At 42.2% G+C, this 21306-nt stretch overlaps 3 protein-coding genes across 3 annotated transcripts; all 3 read right to left on the bottom strand.

Moving 5' to 3' along the window:
- Window positions 1-4513: 4513 nt before the first annotated feature.
- On the bottom strand, window positions 4514-5458 carry LOC102283633 (olfactory receptor 1E2). The gene has a single exon (XM_005906696.2). The coding sequence runs from the start codon at window positions 5456-5458 to the stop codon at window positions 4514-4516; it is 945 nt and encodes a 314-aa protein (XP_005906758.2).
- Window positions 5459-13674: 8216 nt separating this feature from the next.
- On the bottom strand, window positions 13675-14619 carry LOC102264618 (olfactory receptor 1E5). Its single transcript, XM_005906712.1, has one exon. It carries the CDS (start codon window positions 14617-14619, stop codon window positions 13675-13677), a length of 945 nt encoding a protein of 314 aa, XP_005906774.1.
- A 5535-nt stretch (window positions 14620-20154) lies between these two features.
- Window positions 20155-21099, bottom strand: LOC102283344 (olfactory receptor-like protein DTMT). Its single transcript, XM_070388778.1, has one exon. It carries the CDS (start codon window positions 21097-21099, stop codon window positions 20155-20157), a length of 945 nt encoding a protein of 314 aa, XP_070244879.1.
- Window positions 21100-21306: the final 207 nt, after the last annotated feature.

The following is a 21306-nucleotide window of genomic DNA, read 5'->3' on the forward strand; positions in this document are numbered from 1 at the left end:
TCTAAAATAAAACAAGGGTTCAGAAGTATGGCATTAATACTTACCTCAAGAGTTGTTAGTACACTGAAATTACACAACGTTCTGGGAATAAATGACGTGGTAAGAAATACATAAAAATATTGTCATTAATAAAAATAGATTATAACATGTGAACCTTAATAAAAACTTCTCAAATGTAGTGAAGTTTTGGGAAGCAGAGGGGTGGAAAAGGAAAGCATTACCATACTTGAAAAACTCTCCTGGAGAACACCACACAACCTGAAAAATCAAGGCTCTCAGGGCAGAAAAACCCTAACAGACCAGTTTATTTACTCTATGGCCAGCTTACCCAGTGTGAGAGGACTATGACCCGAGATCCTGCTCCCCTTTATTCACTAAGGCATGTGAGATAACAGCCTGTAAAGTCATCTCTGGCGTCTGGAAAATCCTATCCACCTCTCCCATTCTGCTCATCCTTTGGCCAAATGGGCCCTGGATCCCAGAGGAGTCTGGGTCCTGGAGGAGCTCATTAAAGACAAAGTAATTACTCAAGGCCTCTCTAGGACACCACTTCCCATGGTGGCTCAGATGGTAAAAATCGGCTTGCAATGCAGAAGACCCAGGTTCGATCCCTGGGTCAGGAAGATCCCCTGGAGAAGGGAATGGCAACACATCCAGTATTCTTGCCTGGAGAATCCCATGGACAGAGAACCTCGTGGGCTACAGTCCATGGGGTGACAAAGAATCAGGCACAACTGAGCGATTAACACTTTCACTTTCTCTAGGACAAATGCTCTCAGGGTCCTGGAGCAATGACTGATTACAATCACTGATCACACCTGACTACTCTTTGGGGGAAGGTGAGGATGGAGAGAAGCTCATACACGAAAGCTTAATCACTGCCTGTTTAGAGAATGGACATGGGACACTTGTGGTTGGAGCCTACATTTCCAGAGGTAAAAGAGGATGGTTTGTTAAGTCATAAAACAAGCAGGAACCATCTGGTAGTACCCTAAAAATTCTGAGGAGTGTAACAGGCAGTTTTCTGTGAGCAACAAGAAAGCTTCAGTGGTTTGAGTAAAGTGCCAAGAAAGACATTGGTTTCTTGAGTTTTCTGTTTTTGTTTTCTGACCATTCTGGGCTGCATGTGAGATCTTAGTTCCCTGACCAGGGATCAGTCCAGCATTCCCTGAAGTGAAAACTCAGTGTCTGACCACTGGACTGCCAGGGAAGTCCCAAGACACATATTTTGGAAAGATTCTCAAGGTGGAAGAATTTCTCAGTAAAACACCATTTCCCATAAATGACCTGTAGCTAACTAGGAGTAGTTACCTACATGACACAACCATGTGCAGATATATAGGAAGTACTAGAGTAAGAGACAAGAGAAACACTCCCTGATCATATTCAATTCTTCCTCAAATCAAGATAGAAAAGGAAATCCAGTGTGAATCCCACTGAAGTACTTCTGCCTTCTTACCTCTGTGGGAAAACATACTGGCACCTGCCACCTCCATCGTCTCTAATACTCCCCAGATGTGTCAGAATACCTCCTAGTTTCCAGCTCTTCCTGCTGCTGCAGTTATCTATGGCCACAAAGCCATAATTAACTTTTTTGTGGCTGTGCTGGGTCTTCGTCGCTGTGTGTGGGCTTTTCTGTTGTTGCCGGGAACAGGAGTTACCCTCCAGCTCTGGGGTGTGGGCTTCTCGTTTGGTGGCCTCTCTCGTTGCAGAGCACAGGCTCTTTGTGTACAGGCCTAAGTAGTTGTGGCTCACGGGCTTAGTTGCCCTAAGGCATGACAGAGGAGCCTGGTGAGCTAAAGTCCACGGGGTCAAAAAAGAGTAAACACGACTTAATGACTAAACAACAACAAAGATGAACTGAACTATCAAAGGAGATAGAAAGTTCACCTGAGGTTCAGGGTAGGTCTAGAAGACACTGGAGAAAGCAGAGAATTAGATATAGTTTCATGTGGGTGGCCCCACTGCCTAAGAGTAATTGGGGCAGCGGCTTTATTAGCACCTGAGGCTTTAAAAATAATTAATTTTCGAAACCTTCTTGTACTGACTTCTCATGATGTGAGTAGAATATTAAATTCTAAGGTTAATATTTGGATGACAGACAGTAGGCTTTTTAAGTATCAGTCATCGTTGTTAGAAGGACCAGTAACTAAGCTTAAAGTTTGTGGAAATGTAAATCCTGCCACTTTCCTTCCTGAGAAGGAAAATGAAACACCTGATCACGATTGTTCTCAATTCCTAACTTTAAACCATGCAGCTCGGGAGGATCTAAAGGATACCCCATTAGACAATCCTGACATGGAAATATTTACAGATGGCAGTTCTTATGTTCGGGATGGAAAACGTAAAGCAGGTTATGCCGTGGTGACTGCTGAACAGGTTTTGGAAGCAAAATCTCTCCCCCAGGGAACCAGTGCTCAGTTAGCGGAGCTTGTGGCCCTGACCCGAGCTCTAGAGTTAAGCAAAGGGCAGCGGATGGGCCTGATAATCTATGTGAGTCTACTTCTGCTGACTCCAAATATCCTGAGTCTGCTGTTGGATCCTCAAGACAATGTCTTCCTGTCCTGGGCTCATTCCTATGCTGCATTCCACAATTGGTCTAACTGCTGGGTCTGCAGAGCGCTCCCCTCTTCATCAGTGGAAGGCTTCCCGTGGTGGACATCCCCACTTCAAGGAAAAGACTTTCTCCAAGTCTGTGAATACCTTCGACAACAATCACATGCAATGCCTCTTCTTCATCTGATGACATTTACCAACCCTAAAATGGACTGGTGCAACACTTTGTACTCTAACTATGGACATAATGTCACTTTTAATTTTGATTTTAACTTGTTTTAATGACTATGTTGCCTGCATCTGTAATTGTATAACTGGATTTGTTTCTAGCTGCATGAAAGCTTTTAAGTTACAAATGATTGCTCAAATTCCTGCTACTGTTGCAACTTCCTCCAGCTACTATTTGGGGCCCCTGGATCAGATATCCTCAATATGAGGATTAGGAGAATATGTTGCCTCACCAATTTAGGGACAACCCCCCTTGTCAGCTCGGAAGCAGTTATGGAACGAGAACGATGCCCCTTTTCCCTAGGCAACATAATTCTCCTAAAAGAAAAGGGGGGGATGAGAGAGTCAGTTCCTAGGCAGGTTGATAAAGAGTCTAGGGGTTCCCAAGGAGAGAGGGGTCTGGAATTCTCAAGAAGGAAGAAAGGACAAACTTTTTTTCTTTCCCCACATTCCTTAGGATTATATAACAATAATGTATCTCGCCTAAGGACAGTCTCTGGATTAAACCTTCTGTTATTTAAAAATGTAAATTATGGAGTAGGTCTGATGAGGTCTTTACAACCTCCAGACATTCTTTGGATTCACTGGAGAGTATATAACTTCATTGTTAACACTAGCAAGCGGGTACTCTTTCTGCCCCCTTCTGATGCCTATGTCAGAAGCTTTCTCTATCTCCTTTATACTTTAATAAAACTTTATTACACACACACAAAAAAAAAATCAGAGAAGGTTAAGAGATAGAATAATGCAAACCCTTGCTCAAGAAGAGATAAGTAAATATCTATATTCAACAATTAAAAGTCCAGGTTACAGGAGGTAAGCAAGGGAGAATTTTGAATTTTAAATAGTATTGACCTCGAGGACACGGTATTATATAATGCATGTTTTTTGTTACTTAAAAAAAAAAACATAAGTTAATTGTTTAAAAAAGGGACACAGACACTGAAGAAAAGGCTCTCCTCTCCACCTTTATGTGGCAGACCTGGGTTCAAAGTGACCTTCCTGGGAGCATGGCATGACCTGGATGGCGGCCTCACACATCCAAAAGGGCCAGGTTTAGGAAGGGACCGCTGGCCCAGGAATTTGCTGCCACAGCGGCACACAGTGGGCAAGGAGGCAGCACGTCCCAAATTAATGCAGTTTACAAGCTATCACAGCTGTGCTGTTTCCTTTAGTCTCCTCCGTATTTTCAAATGGGAGGATGATAAAAGTAACTAATTGGGAGTTGTCTGGTGCAGTAAATATTCGTATCCTACTGTGGGCCCAGGTTCTGCAGTTTCAATCTCTTCATTCATGGAACGTCTGTCCAAGGTGCTGGATCAAGGGCAGAGGGGAGAGGATGTGTCAACAAGTAAATGAGTAAACGCTCAGTAAGCAATAGTGTTTATTTCAGCAGTAAATAAAACATTGTAAACACTAATGGAAAAAAAGGTGGAGGGAGGGCACAAAGATTAATTGGAAATTTAAAAATGAAGCTTCTTTGAGTAACCTGGAGAGAAAAAAGGAGAAAGATCCGGGAAGGAGGTCACTGACATCCCCTTGCCAAGTCCTACTACATACCTCCACTGTATCTCTTTTACTTATTGGACAATATCCTACTAAGTCATTGTAAAAAAAAAAAGATCATTGAAAACAGAAATCTGGGTTAATATCCCAATATTGATATCAATATACCTACTAAATAAAATTCTGTAGAAATCCCATCTTTATCATCATCTGAATTTTACAGTCATAGAGAGAAGGCATTTTTCTTTTTGCAAAAGACTCTTCTCAGAGCTCCCTTCATGTCTCTGTTTCTCAAGCTGTAGATGAAGGGGTTCAGCATGGGGGCCACCACAGTGTACATCATAGACATGACAGTCTCCTTAACAGTGGAATTATGAGCTGATGGGCATAAATAGAGACCTATAATTGTCCCATAGAAGAGACACACCACAGTGAGGTGGGAGCCACAGGTGGAGAAGGCTTTGCAGATGCCCTTGGCAGAAGGGACCTTGAGGATGGAGGACACGATTCGTGCATAAGACATGATGATGAGTAGGAATGGGATGACAATAATGAGCCCTCCGACGAAAAATATCACCAGCTCATTCACTCGAGTGTCAGAGCAGGACAGCTTCAGCAGAGCAGATGAATCACAGAAAAAGTGGGGGATCACATTGTCTTCACAAAAATGCAGCCTGGCCATGAGCAGGGTGTGCAACATGGCATGGAACGTGGTCAGTATCCAGGGCAGCAAAACTAGGAAGAGACAGAGCCTGGGGCTCATGATGGTGGTGTAGTGCAGGGGGAAGCAGATGGCCATGTAGCGGTCATAGGCCATGGCCACAAGGAGGAAGTCCTCCAAGTCTGCAAAGAACAGGAAGAAGTACATTTGTGTCAGGCAGCCAGCATAGGGGATGGACAGGTCTTGGCTCTGCATGTTCTGCAGCAACTTGGGCATTGTGACAGAGGAGAAGCAGAGGTCAGAGAAAGACAGGTTACTGAGAAACAAATACATGGGTGTGTGGAGGTGGGGATCCAGGCAAATGAGGACGAGGATGAGAAGGTTCCCCAGGACGGTGGTAACGTACATGGCCAGGAACAGGGCGTAGAACAGGTTCTGATGCTCTGACTTGATGGGCAGTCCCAGCAGAAGGAACTCTGAGATAGTAGTTTGATTCCTTCCTGTCATGTTCTGTCTCCAGTGTCTTTAGGAAGAAGTTAATAGTGTCCTTGAAAACCTGAATTTCAGAGTGCACTTATTTCTATGATAAACTGGCTCTTAGATGCTTTGCAAAATTCTCATCACAATAATTACAATATTTACAGGACCCCAATTCTCTATAATCAGAATCTCTATCATTGGAAATGACTTATTTTCATTTCTCTTTAACACAAAACAATATTCCAACTTTCCTAAAACATTTTTATCCCTCAGCTTCTGAGACACATAATACATTGGTTTTTCCCATACTTGCCTGGTCAGACATCCTCAATACTCTACTGGCTTCTGTTTTGTCTCTATCTTCAACTTGATTGATGTTCCAGGGTTTTTTCCTAAAACCTGTTCTCTTATAATTTTATATACCATCAGAAAAGGGCTTCCCAGGTGGTGCTAGTGGTAAGGAACCCGCCTGCCAATGCAGAGACAGTGGAGCCTGGAAGGTTACAGTCCATGGGGTTGCAGATTTGGACAAGATTGAAGCGACTTAGCACACATGCACCAAGAAGAACTCATCTACTTCAATGGCTTGATTACCATTTAAACTTCAGTTGTAGAAGTCTTTCTAACTCATAGAAGAAGATACTCAATTGCTTGAATATTCTCTCTCCTTGGATGTATTACAGGCATCTTCAGTTAAACAGATTCCAAAAGAAACACACGATATCCCTTTGTGCCTCTCCCAATTCCCTCCTCCTCAGGTCTTCCGTATCCCAGAAAAAGACTTTCGGGTTATCCAGATTAAAACATGAAAGGCTTCTTTCATTTCCTCCTTTCTGTTATCAATACCCAACATCTGTCAACAAGATCTAGAAATTCTTTCTCCTTCATTCACTCCTTATCCACACTCTCACCACCTTAGATCAGTTTGACATCACATCTTATTTATATTATTGGAACCACCTTAAAAAATGCTATTGGAATATAGTTGATTTACAATGTTGTCCTAGTTTCAGGTGTGCAGCAAAGTGAATCACTTACGTGTGTGTGTGTTTTTCCAACTCTTCGCAACCCCATGGACAGTCTGCAGCCTGGCAGACTCTTTTGACCATGGAAATTTCCAAGCAAGAATACTGGAGTGGGTTGCCATTTCCTACTCCTGGGGATCTTCCCAACTCAGGGATCAAACCCACATATCTTGAGTCCCCTGCACTGGCAGGCAGAATCAGTTATATCTATACATACATCCACTCTTTTTTTTATTCTTTTCCCAGATAGGCCATTACAGAGTATTGAGTATAGTTCCCTGGGCTTTACAGTAGTTCCTTATTAGTTATCTATTTTATATATAGTAGGGTATATATGTCAATCTTAATCTTTGGAACAACCTCTTAATTCATCTCCCTGCTTCCATACTTGAAATCCATCAGTATCCTTCATCATAGTAGGCATTTGAAGATGAAGAACAGGTAACCATTCTCCATAAAGTCTTTGTGGATTCCCATTGCTCTTAACATAAAGGCAAATTCCTTAAAGGCAAATTCCCTTCAAAAGGTGACTCATGACCTGACCCTTGCCTAACTCCGAAACTCCATCTGGCCCCACAACTGTGCTCACATTTCACTCTCCAGCAAAGCTGGACTAAACACAACACTCTGCTCCAGCACTTTGCACTCACTGTTCCTCTTCCCTAGAGTTCTCTCCCTTCTGCCCCCTCTTTTCCCATGGCTTCCCGTATTTGTCCTTCACATACGTTTCATGTCATTTGCCCTGCAAAGCCTCCCTATCTCCCCCAGACCAGAGGAGAATGCACTGCTATGTTTCCAAGCATCCTTCTTGTCCCCACAGCACTCCAGGACAATGGGATCATTACTCTATAGCTGCCTTCTTCACCAGATTATAAACTCCACGTAGGAAAGGGTCACGTCTGCCTTCACAGCTGCCACAGAGGCAGCACCCGGCCCAGTGCCTGGATACAGGAGGTGTTTCATAAATATCCACTGGTCGTGCTTCAGGTTGAGATGTGCATTTCTCCAACTTTAAAGCCAGCAAAACTCCTTTTAAGTTAGAATCACTACTCTTACTAACTCTTCCCAGGACAGAAACTCACTACCCTCAACCATTTAGCGCTAAATTTGACCCTGTATTACAAAATGTATGGAGTAATGTTGTCCCCAAACTATTTGTTCTCATATGTTTTCAAACACAGTGAGCCCTCAGTCCCTCAGTTGTATCCAATTCTTTGTGATCCCATGGACTGTAGCCCACAAGGCTCCTCTGTCCATGGGATTTCCCAGGCAAGAATACTGGAGTGGGTTGCCATTTCCTTCTCCAGGGGAATGTTTCCGACCTGGGGATTGAACCCGTATCTCCTGCATCTCTTGCACTGGCAGGCAGATTCTTTACCACTGAGCTACCTAAGAAGCCCTTTCAAACACACTACTATTACACTAATACAGATGATATAGGTAATAGAGATATATGCACATATATGGAGAGATATAGATAAAATTCTCTATTGGATCTGTTTCTCTGGAGAAGCCTAACACTTCTCAGTGCACCTCAAGGTAGAAAAAATGGCACCCATTAGATGTGGGAAGCTCCTTCATTAAAGACATAACTAAATCCAACAGCTGGCTTCACCCCTTGATGCTGGCTGATCCAGCCACGTCAATAGGTTTTATACATGGATATTACATAAAGACATAACACTGGGAAGAAACACTTGGTTTCTCAGAATTTTGTTTCCCTGGCAAATGAGCAGGACCCCATTTGTGTGACTGGGGATTACATTTGTATTAAGAGTGTGACTAGCGACCACAAACCAGAGACAGGACTTGGGGATGTTGTCTCTGATCGTGCCATGAGCCTCTCACCTTCTTCAGTCAGTAGTTCTCAGCCAGAACTGCACTTAAATAAATCTAGGGCAATGCTTCTAAAATTTAATATCCCTGAAGTATCTCCTGGGAGTGCTAGCAAAACACTGATTTTGATATAATAGGCCTGCTTCTGCATTTTAATCAGCTCCCAGGTAGTAGTCCATGGGCTTCACAGTGAGTAGGAAGAATACCTGATGCTTTTAAAAGCAAAGATCACTGGACCCCCTCAGATAAATATAATCACAATCTTTGAGAGGAAGTTCATACAGAGTTTTTTTAAAGCTCCAAGGTGATTCTAAAATAAAACAAGGGTTCAGAAGTGTGGCATGAATGCCTACTTAAAAGTTGTTAGTACACTGAAACTACACAATGCTGTAGGAATAAATGATATGTAAGTAACACATAAGAATGCTATCATTAATTAAAAAAATAGATTAAATGAGTGAACATTAGTGAAAAATTCTCCAATGTAGTGAAATTTGGGGAAGTAGAGAGGTGGAAAAGAAAAGCATCACCATACTTGAAAAACTCTCCTACTGAACACCATTCAACCTGGGAATTCAAGACCCTCAGGTTGGAAGAATCCTAAATGACCAGCTCATTCACCTTCTGCCCAACTTACCCAGTGTGTGAGGGTGACTCCAGGATCCTGACCTGAGATTCTACTCTAGTTTATTCACTAAAGCATGTGAGATATCAGCCTCTGTAGTCATCACCTGTGTCTGAAACCTCCCTTCTCACATCTCCCATTCTGTACATCCTTGGACATAAGGGGCCCTGGATCCCAGAGGAGTCTGGATCCTGGAGGAACTCATTAAAGTCAAAGTAATTACCCAGGGCCTCTCTAGGACACCGCCTCCCATGGTGGCTCAGATGGTAAAGAATCTGCCTGCAATGCAGGAGATGCAGGTTCAATCCCTGGAGAAGGGAATGGCAACACACTCCAGTATTCTTGCCTGGAAAAATCCCATGGACAGAGGAACCTGGTGGGCTATCATCCATGGGGTCACAAAGAGTCAGACATGACTTCGCAACTAACACTTTCACTTTCTCTAGGACAAATGCTCTCAGGGTCATGGAGCAGCGACTGATTACAATCACTTATCACACCTGACTACTCTTTGGGGAAAGGTGAAGATGGAGAGAAGCTCATACATGAAAGCTTAATCACTGCCATGGGACACTTATGGTTGGAGCCTACACTTTGGGAGGTAAAAGAGAATGGTTCGTGAAGTCATAAAACAAGCAGGAACCCTACTGTGAGTATCCTAAAATATCTGAAGAGATGGTTTTCTGTGGGCAACAAGAAGCCATCGGTGGTTAGGGCAAAGTGTCAAAAAAGATATATTTTGGAAAGATTCTCAAGGTGGCAGAATCTCTCAATATAACACCATTTTCCAAGAATCACCTGCAGCTAACAATAAGTAGATATCTCTGACACATCTATATGCAGATAAATAGAAAGTACTAGAATAAGAAGAAAGATAAACTCTCCCTGGCCATGTTCAATTCTTTCTCAAGCCAAGACATAAAAGAAAATCCAGTTTGAATCCTGTTGAGGTACTTCTGCCTTCTTGCCTCTGTGAGAAAACATGAATGGCACCTGCAACCACCATCATCTCTGCATGTGTGTACATGGTCAGTCGCTCAGTCATGTCTGACACTTTGTGATGCCATGGACCATAGTCTGCCAGCCTCCTCTGTCTAAGGAATCTTCCAGGCAAGAATACTGGAGTGAGTTGCCATTTCCTACTCTAGGGGATCTTCCTGACCCAGGGATTGAACCCACCTCTCCTACATTGGCAGGTGGTTTCTTTATCATTGCACCACCTGTATAGCCCACCATCATCTCTAATACTCCCCAAATGTGTCAGAATATCTCCTAGTTTCCAGCTCTTCCTTATGCACCAGTTAACTATGGCCACAAAGCCATAACACCTTCTTTCACTACCCATTCCATGTTCTCCTCGGCCACCATCTCAGCTGTATGGGGTTCTCACATAATGCAAATCTTCATTCCTAGTGAATCAGCATCTTCAATGGTCTTGCCTTATCGACTTGTTATAGCTTTATTGATATTTATTTTTAAATAGAAAATACTAAGAGGCACTCAGAGAATTCCCCAGAATTGCAAACATGGTCCTCTCTGATCCAGTTGTGTGGAGAAACCCAGTTTTCCCTTTCTAATCTATAGCACCAACCCAGGCTCATGTAATGTTCATCTTTGCATATGGGTTCACATAAGTGACTTCCCTGGTGGGTCAGATGGTAAAGCATCTGCCTACAATGCGGGAGACCGGGTTTGATCCCCGGGTCAGAAAGAGCCCCTGGAAAAAGAAATAGCAACCCACTCCAGTACTCTTGCCTGGAAAATCCCATCGACGGAGGAGCCTGATAGACTGCAGTCCATGGGGTCGCAAAGAGTCGGACACGACTGAGCAACTTCACTTTCTTTCTTTCACATAAGGACAACAAAATGTTCAGGTGATTTGCTCAACTTCCAATTTAATGAAACCACTGTTACATCCCTTGGTTGAAGCACTCCTCCCCTGAGACCTACATGAGACACTTCTTGTGCATCTTCACTTCTCTCAGCTTCATCTCCTGTTCCAGCCATGGCTTAGTAACCAGCTCTGCACTGGCTTCAGCAAGCTTTAGTAGTGAAACCTGATGGCACCTCACCTCCATTCTGTTCCACATGGTTCAAGCTTCCTGCTCTGGGATTTCTCTGGCTCCATGAAACATGGTGTCATGGGAAACCATCTCAGTATTCATACTAATATTTAAGCAAATGATCCATCAAGAGTGAATTGTTTTTGTTAACATGAGGTGTGGATTGAAGTTTGTTTTTTTCTCATGGAAATCCAAGTTCTCCAGCATCATTGGTCGACAAGACTATTTTCTACTAAATTGTCTTTGCACATTTGTCAGTGATCAATGGATGGTACATGATTGAATCTAGTTTTTGGATTCTATAAGGTATTCTATACTCTCTATATTGATCTGTATTTCTCTAATGCCACCATTTTTAATCTTTTAGCTATAGTAAATTTACTTTTTTAGTTTCTTTGCCTTTACATGTGTATTTTGTAATCTTATTGTTCATTTATACTACCAGAAAATCCTCTGGAATTTAACTGAAATGTGTTGAATCTCTAGATCAGTTTCAGAAGAACATCTTAACAATGTCAAGTCTTTCACCCCATGAACATGTTGTACCTATCAATTTCTTTAGTTCTCAATGAGTTCTTAATCAGAGTTTTGTGATTTCAAGATACAGACCTTGTATATATTGTGTATGATTTATATCCAAGCATTTACAGTTCTGGTGCTATTATATTAATAAGATGGTACTTTAAAAATACAATGAGGAAGGACAGTCTCTTCTATAAATGGCACTGGGGAACTGGAAATGCAAAAGAATTTAACTCAAATGTGTTAATGCTTGAACTAAGACCTAAAATGAAAAAAACTCCTAGAAGAAACATAGGCAGTAAAGTTTTGACATAGGTCTTGGTGACTATTCTTTGAATATGACACCAAAGACATAAGCAACAAAAACAGAAATAAATGGGAACTACATCAAACTAAAAAACTTCTGCATAGAAAAAAAAAAAAAACACAACAAAATGCAAAGGCAACACACCTAATGGGAGCAAATATTTTCAAATCATATACCTGATAAAGGGTTAATATCCAAAATATATTTTTATAAAACTCATATAACTCAAAGCAAAAAAAAAAAAATCTCATTAAAAATGTTCAGAGGATAGGGACAGTTTTGCAAAGACATACAGATGGCCAACAGGCAAATGAAAAGATGTTCCACATTGCTAATTATTAGTGATAAGCAAGTCAAACTGCAATGAGATATCACCTCACACCTATCAGATTGGGCTGTCATCAAAAAGAACACAAATTAAAATGTTGGAGAAGATGTGGAGAAAGGGAACCCTTTTACACTGTTGGTGGAATGTAAATTGGTGCAGCCACTGTGGAAAACAGTATGAAGGTTCATTAAAAAATAAAAATAGAACTGCCATACAATCTAGCAATTCCACTCCTGGATATATATCCAGAAAAAAAAATACTAATTCAAAAAATACATGCACCCCAGGTTCATAGCAGCACTGTTTACAATAGCCATGATGTGGAAGAAACACAAATGTCCATCAACAGATAAATGGATAAAGAAGCTATGACGTGTATATGCAATGAAACATTATTCAGCATCAAAAAGAACAAAATTCTGCCATTTGCAACAACGTGGATGGACCTAAAGCATATTATGCCTATTGAAATAAGTCAGACAAAGACCAATACTCTATAATGTCACTTACATGTGACATTCAATACATAAACAAAACAGAAACAGACTCACAGATATAGACAAGAAACTAGTGGGATATTGATCTGCACTTTTCATATAATGTTCATCTGGTGTAACTATCAGGGCCACTGTGACAATTCTCCAAAAAAAAAAAAAAAAAAACTAGCACATGATCCAGCAATCCCAATTCTGGGTGTGCACCCAAAGGAAATGACATGAGGAATATGAAAAGATACCCACTCTTCATCATTCACGTCAACAATATTCACAATAGCTAAGATATGGAAACAATTCAAATGTCTATTAACCAATAAATGGATACAGAGAATGTGGTATATGCATATAATGGAATATCACTCAGTCTTTAAAAAAAGAAATATTCGAATTGGCTGACTGTGCGGATGAACCTACAGGGCATGGCACTAAGTGAAATAACCCACGAACAGAAGGACAAACACTGACTGATTCCATGTTAGATGTGAGTTATCAATGTAGTTATATTCATAGAAGAGAGGACAGAATGGTGGTTGTCAGGAGCTGGAATGAGCAGAAGATGGAAAGCTGATTTTTTATGGGCATGAAATTTCTGTTACATAAAATGAGTAAGCAGTAAAATATAAGATAGTGCCTGCAGTTAACAATATGGTGTTGTACACGCTAAAACACATGCAAAGGAGAGAAGTCATGCTCAAAAAAAGTGGTATTTATTTTATCAGTAAATTAAACATTGGAAGCAGTTTAAAAAAGGCAGGGGGGATGACACAATGATTAACTGGAAGTTTAAAAATAATTCTTCTTAGGGTCACCTGAAGAGAAAAAAAGAGGAAGACTTGTAGGTCACAGACATCCCCTTTCTGAGCCCAACTACAAACCTCCACTTTATCTCTTTTACTTATTGGACAATATCTTATTATGAAATTGTAACAAAAAGATTATTGAAAAAAGTGTCAGGGTTAATATCCCAACATTAATATCAACACATCTACTGGATAAAATTATGTAGAAATTTACCATCATAAATTTTACCAAGTTTACCATCATAGAAAGAAATGAAATTTCTTTTTACGAAAGACTCTTCCCAGAGCTCCCTTCATGTCTCTGTTCCTCAGGCTGTAGATGAAGGGGTTCAGCATGGGGGTCACCACAGTGTACATCATAGCCATCACAGTCTCCTTAACAGTGGAATTATTAGCTGATGGACATAAGTAGAGACCAATAATTGTCCCATAAAACAGGGACACCACAGTGAGGTGGGAGCCACAGGTGGAGAAGGCTTTGCAGATGCCCTTGACAGAAGGGACCTTAAGGATAGAGAAAATAATTCGTGCATAAGACATGATGATGACTAGGAATGGCAGGACAATAATGAGTCCTCCGACGAAAAATATCACCAGCTCATTAATTTGAGTGTCAGAGCAGGACAGCTTCAGCAGAGCAGACATGTCACAGAAAAAGTGGGCGATCACGTTGTCTTCACAAAAACACAGTCTGGCCATGAGCAAGGTGTATAACATGGCAGGCACCGTGGTCAGCACCCAGGACAGCACCACCAGGAAGGAACACAGCCTGGGGCTCATGATGGTGGTGTAGTGCAGGGGGAAGCAGATGGCCACGTAGCGGTCATAGGCCATGGCCACAAGGAGGAAGTCCTCCAGGTCTGCAAAGAACAGGAAGAAGTACATTTGTGTCAGGCAGCTAGCATAAGAGATGGATGGGTCTTGGCTCTGCATGTCCTGTAGCAATTTGGGCATTGTGACAGAGGAGAAGCAGAGGTCAGAGAAAGACAGGTTACTGAGAAACAAATACATGGGTGTGTGGAGGTGGGGGTCCAGGCAAATGAGGACGATGATGAGAAGGTTCCCCAGTATGGTGGTAACGTACATGGCCAGGAACAGGACAAAGAACAGGTTTTGATGTTCTGACTCAATGGGAAGTCCCAGTAGAAGGAACTCTGAGACAACATTTTGATTCCTTCCTGTCATGCTCTGTCTCCAGTACCTTTAGGAAGAAATAACAATGCCCATGAAAACTTGAACTTCAAAATGAACATGTTTCTATGATATATGGGTCACTAGATGCTGAAGAATTGATGCTTTTGAACTGTGGTGTTGGAGAAGACTCTTGAGAGTCCATTGGACTGCAAGGAGATCCAACTAGTCCATTCTAAAGGAGATCAGTCCTGGGTGTTCTTTGGAAGGAATGATGCTAAAGCTGAAACTCCAGTACTTTGGCCACCTCATGCAAGGAGTTGACTCATTGGAAAAGACTCTGATGCTGGGAGGGATTGGGGGCAGGAGGAGAAGGGGACGACAGAGGATGAGATGGCTGGATGGCATCACCTACTCGATGGACGTGAGTTTGAGTGAATTCTGGGATATGGTAATGGACAGGGAGGCCTGGCATGCTGCGATTCATGGGGTCGCAAAGAGTTGGACATGACTGAGCAACTGAACTGAACTGAACTGAACTGAGATGCTTTTGCAAAAATACTTTATATCATTCTCATCACAATAATTACAATCTTTACAGGACTCCAAATCTCTATAATCAGAATCTCCATGATTGGGAATGATTTATTATCTTCACATTGCTCTAAAATATAGCAATATTCCAGATTTTTTAAAGCACACTCTTATTCTCTAGGTCCTGAGACACACGATGTATAGGTTTTTCTTCTTACCCTCCACTAACTGTAATTGGCTTCTGTTTTGTCAATGTCTTCAAGATGATTGATGCTCCAGGGCTTTTCCTTTTTACCTTTTCATTTGGAAAAGATAAACTACCTGTAATTCTATATATACCATGAAGGAAAACTTATCTACTCCAACGGCTTTGATGATTATTTGAGCTTTAGTTGCAAATGTCTCTTTGACCTATGAAAGAAGATACTGAGTTGCCTAACTGCTGTCTTCCCTTGGACATTACACCCTAATTTTCAGCAAAGAAACTCGTGATATCTCCTTAAGTCACTCAGTCCAACTCTTTGCAGCCCCATGGACTGCAATCTACTAGGCTCCTTCGTCCATGGGATTTTCTAGGTAAGAGAACTGGAGTGGGCTGCCATTTCCTTCTCCAGAGGATCTTCCCAACCCAGGGATCGAACCCAGTTCTCCTGCACTGCAGACAGATGCTTTACCATCTGAGCCACCAGGGAAGCCCTTGCCCATCCTCCAATGTCTCCTTGCCACTTCCTCAATTCCCTTCTCCTTTAGCTTCTCATATTTCAGTAAAAGGGAATCCAGGTACTCCACAACCTGAAAGTTTTCTTTCATTCCCTCCTTTGGTCATTATCAGCTTCCCGTGGGTATGTCCTATAGATCCCACCACTTGATTCTCCTACCCTTACAGATACTCCCATTAGCCACTCTCAGTACCCTTGATCAGGCTGACATCATGTCCTTTCTCTACCATTGGAACAGCCTCTTAACAGTCTCCCTGCTTCCAAGATTGAACCCTTCTCCTTTGGTATCCTTTGATTACACTGTTTATAGCTTTCTTCCCTACAGAATGGTAGGCTACCCATAGGAAAGGCCATGTCTGCCGTCACGACTGCAGCAGTGCTTGCAGCTGGCAGAGTGTCTGGACGTGGTTGATGTATCATAACACTCGTTGGTTGTACTTCCAGCTGAAACATGCATTCTTCCAACTTGAAAGACCGCAAACTCTTTCTAAATTAGGAGTTTGCTGTCTGCTCCTACTAAATCCTCCCAGAACCAAAAGTACTAGACTCAACTGCTAGTGCTAGCACTTTGGCACTGAATTTGACACTGTATTACCGAATTTATGGATGTAATTTGTCCTCTTGGAAAATGTCTCCACACCAGATACACTATTTTTTTCCACCATTACAGAGGATATAAACAGAGATATTTATCTATATAGATAAAATAAATATAGATGTACTCTCCAACTGGTTCATTTTCTTTCAAGAATCCTGATTAATCCATCTCAGCATGCCAAAAGCTGGCAAAAAAAAAAGCAAAGGAGAAACATCATTAGATGTGGGAAGCTCCTTCATGAAAGACGTAACTGAATCCAACATCTGGGATTTCACTCCTTGATGCAGGTTGATTCAGCCACGTCAACAGGTTTTACATGTGAATATAGGTACCAGCATCACAGTGGGATGTTGTCACTGATGATGCCATGAGCCTCTTACTTTCTTCACTCATTAAGTCAGTAGTTCTCAGACTGGACTTCATTTAAGGCAACATAGTTCAGTAATTCTAAAAGTTGATAACCCATTAAAATCCCCTGGGAGTTCTGGTAAACCCTGATTTTGATATAGTAACTCTGTGCCTGCATTTTTTTGGTAAGTACTAGTAACTTTACTATGGCCTAATGCTTCTGCAATTTAATCAGCACCCAGCTAATGCCCATGCCCATGCCGCAGTCCATGGACTGCACAGTGAGTAGCAAGGATACCTGATACAGTTTAAAATAAAGATTACTGAAGCCCTCAGATAAATTTAACCACAATTTTTTACTGGAATATAATTGCTACAGTCCATGGCATTGTGAGGAGTCAGATACGACTTGGAGACTGAACCACAATATTATTGCTTCACAATATTGTGTCAGTTTCTGCTGTGAAGCATCCATACAAAATTTTCTAAAGCTCCAAAGTGATTCTAATATAAAATAGGGGTTCAGAACTATGATATTAATGCCTAGAATGAGCTGTCAGTATGCTGAAATTAGTCAATATCATGGGAACAAATAATACAGTGAGTAATACACAAGAATGCTGTCATTAATGAAAGCAGATTATAACTGGTGGAATATCAATAAACATTTCTCAAACATAGTGAAATTTTAGGAGGGAGAGAGGTGGGAAAGAGGAGCATTACCATACCTGAAAAGCTCTCCTGCAGAAGATCACACAACCTGGGAATCCAAGACCTCAGGTGGGAAGGTTTCTAAGGGACCAGCTCACTCACCCTCTGCCTAACTTGCCCAGTGTGTGAGGCTGACTCAGGACCCTGACCTGTGATCCTGCTCCCCTTTATTCACTAACGCATGTAAAGTATCACCCTCTGTAGTCATCACCTGTGTCTGAAAACTCCCTTCTCCATCTCCCATTCTGCACATCCTCAGGCCTCAGGGGCCCTGGATCCCAGAGGAGTCTGAATCCTGGAGGGATTTATTAAAGACAAAACAATTACACAAGACCTCTTTAGGACCAAAGCTCTCAGGGTCCAGGAGCAGTGACTGATTACAATCACTGATCACACCTGACTATACTTGGAGGGAAATGGAGGATGCAGAACTCATGCAGGAAAGCCTAACCACTGCCTGTTTAGGGAATGGACAGCAGACCTTTGTGGTTGGAGCCACAGGTGGAAAGTAAAAGAGGATGGTTGGTGAAGCCATACTAGGAATATCCTAAAAATCCGCGGAGTGTAACAGGATGTTTTCTGTGGGCAACAAGAAGCCTTCAGTGGTTTGAGTAAAGTGTCAAGAAAGATACACATTTTGTTTTGGTTTTGGGGCCATGTTCGGCAGCATGTGGGATCTTAGTCCCTTGACTAGTGATCAAACCCATGCCCTGTGATGTGGAAGCAGAGAGTCTTAACCACATGAACACCCGGGAAGTCCCCAAGACACATATTTTGGAAAGATTCTCAGGGTGGCAAAATCTCTCAGTAAAACACCATTTCCCATAAACCACCTGACGCTAACAAGGGGTAGATCTCTATGACACAACTATATGCAGATATATAGAAAGTACTAGAATAAGAGACAAGAGAAACTCTCCTTGATCATATTCCATTCTTCCTCAAACCAAGATGAAAAAGAAAACCCAGTTTGAATCGCACTGAAGTACTTCAGCCTTCTTACCTCTGTGGGAAAACATTACTGACACCTGCCACTTCCATTGTCTCTAATACTCCCCAAATGTGTAGAATACCTCCTAGTCTCCAGCTCTTCCTGCTGCTGCAGTTATCTATGGCCACAAAGCCATAATTAGCTATTTTTTGGCTGTGCTCTGTCTTCGTTGCTCTGTGTCGCCTTTTCTATAGTTGCGGTGAACGGGGGCTGCTCTGTAGTGGCGGTGCGGTCTCTTCTCGTTGCGGTGGTCTCTCTTGTTGCAGAGCACAGGCCCTTGGCACACAAGCTTAAGTAACCGTGGCACATGGTCATGACAGAGGTGCATGGAGAGCTAAAGTCCATGGGGTCCCAGAAGAGTCAGACATAACTTAGCAACTAAACAACAACAGAGACGAACTAAACTATTGCAGCAAAGGAGATAGAAAGCACTTGAGGTTCAGGGCAGGTCAAGAAGGCATTGGAGACATGAAAATAAATCAGAGGAGACAAGGTTAATGACAGAATAATGGAACCCTTTCCTCATGAAGAGATAAGTAAATATCTATATTCAGCAATGAAAAGTCTAGTTTAGCAGAGGTAAGCAGGGGAGTGAGAATTTTGAATTTTAAAGTATTGACCTCAAGGACAGGGTATTATTTAAAGCATGGTTTTGGTTATTTTTTACAAAAAAAAAAAAAAGATAAATTGTTTAAAAAGGGACACAGGAAGAAACGGCTCTCCTCTCCACCACTTTATGTGGCAGACCTGGGTTCTAACTGGCCTTTCTAGGAGTACGGCATGGCCTGGATGGTGGCCTCACAAATCTGGAAGGCCAGCTTTAGGAAGGGACCACTGGCCCAAGAATTTGCTGCCATAGCAGCACACAGTCAGCCAAGGAGGCAGCGCATCCCAAATTAATGTGATTTTACAAGCTATCACACCTGTGCTGTTTCTTTTAGTCTCCTCCATATTTTCAGGGCTTCCCTGGTGGCTCCGATGGTAAAGAATCCCCCTGCAATGCAGGAGACACAAGAGATCCAGGTTCGATCCCTGGGTCGAAAAGACCTCCTAAAGGAAGAAATGGCAACCCAGTCCAGTATTCTTGCTGGAGAATTCCACGGGCAGAGGAGCCTGGTGGCTACAGTCCATGGGGTCGCAAAGAGTTGGACATGACTGAGCAACTAGCACTTTCTTCACTTCCATATTTCCAAATGGGACCTCAGGGGTTGTCTGGCTCAGTAAATATTAGTAGGCTGCTGTGGGCCTGTGTTCTGTGGTTTCAGTCTCTTCATTCATGGAATGTCTGTCCAAGGTGGTGGGGACAAGGGCAGAAGGAGAGGGTGTTTCCACAGTAAATGAGTAAATGCTCAGTAAACAGTAGAGTTTATTTTATCAGTAAATAAAACATTGGAAACAGTAAAGAAAAAAATGGCGGGGGGGATAGAAAAATTCATTGGAAGTTTAAAAATAATGCTTCTTAGAGTAACCTGGAGAGAAAATTGAGCAAGATTCTGCTAGTAGGTCACTGACATCCCCTTTCCGACTCCTACTACATACCTCTGCCATTTCTCTGTTACTTATTGGATAATATGTTATTATGGAATTTTAACAAAAACATCATTGAAAAAAGAAGTCTGGGTTAATATCCCAATATTAATACCAATATACCAACCACATAAAATTATGCAAAAATCCAAACTTGACCATCACAGAGAAAAGGGAGCTTTTTTTCTCCAAAAGACTCTTCCTAGAGCTCCTTTCATGTCTCTGTTCCTCAGGCTGTAGATGAAGGGGTTCAGCATGGGGGTCACCACAGTGTACATCGTAGCCATCACAGTCTCCTTAACAGTAGAATTATTAGCTGACGGGCATAAGTAGAGACCAATAACTGTCCCATAAAACAGGGACACCACAGTGAGGTGGGAGCCACAGGTGGAGAAGGCCTTGCGGATACCCCTCGCAGAAGGGATCTTGAGGGTGGAGGACACGATTTGAGCGTAGGATGTGATGATGAGTAGAAAGGGGATCACAAGAATGAGCCCTCCCATGATAAATATCACCAGCTCATTCACTCGAGTGTCAGAGCAGGACAGCTTCAGCAGAGCAGACATGTCACAAAAAAAGTGGGCAATAAGATTGTCATCACAAAAGTGCAGCCTGGCCATGAGCAGGGTGTGCAACATGGCATGGAACGTGGTCAGGACCCAGGGCAGCACCACCAGGAAGAGACAGAGCCTGGGGCTCATGATGGTGGTGTAGTGCAGGGGGAAGCAGATGGCCACGTAGCGGTCATAGGCCATGGCCACAAGGAGGAAGCTCTCCAAGTCTCCAAAGAACAAAAGGAAGTACATTTGTGTCAGGCAGCCAGCATAAGAGATGGACGGGTCTTGGCTATGCATATTCTGCAGCAATTTGGGCATTGTGACAGAGGAGAAGCAGAGGTCAGAGAAAGACAGGTTACTGAGAAACAAATACATGGGTGTGTGGAGGTGGGGCTCCAGGCAAATGAGGACAATGATGAGAAGGTTCCCCAGGACGGTGGTAACATACATGGCCAGGAACAGGACATAGAACAGGTTTTGATGCTCTGACTCGATGGGCAGTCCCAGCAGGAGGAACTCTGAGACAATAGTTTGATTCCTTCCTGTCATGCTCTGTCTCCAGTATCTTTAGGAAGAAATTACAATGTCCATTAAAATTTAAATTTCAAAATGAACATATTTCTATGATATATGGGCCACTAGATGCTTTGCAAAAATACTTTATATCATTCTCATCACAATAATTACAATCTTTACAGGACTCAAATTCTCTATAATCGGAGTCTCTATGATTGGAAATCATTTATTTTCTTCACT

This window comes from Bos mutus, chromosome 19 (genome assembly GCF_027580195.1).
Source record: "Bos mutus isolate GX-2022 chromosome 19, NWIPB_WYAK_1.1, whole genome shotgun sequence".
Classification (NCBI taxonomy): Eukaryota; Metazoa; Chordata; class Mammalia; order Artiodactyla; family Bovidae; genus Bos; species Bos mutus.

Coding starts and splice junctions, on each gene's coding strand:
- LOC102283633 (XM_005906696.2), bottom strand. CDS start 5,458: ATGACAGGAAGGAATCAAACTACTATCTCAGAGTTCCTTCTGCTGGGA.
- LOC102264618 (XM_005906712.1), bottom strand. CDS start 14,619: ATGACAGGAAGGAATCAAAATGTTGTCTCAGAGTTCCTTCTACTGGGA.
- LOC102283344 (XM_070388778.1), bottom strand. CDS start 21,099: ATGACAGGAAGGAATCAAACTATTGTCTCAGAGTTCCTCCTGCTGGGA.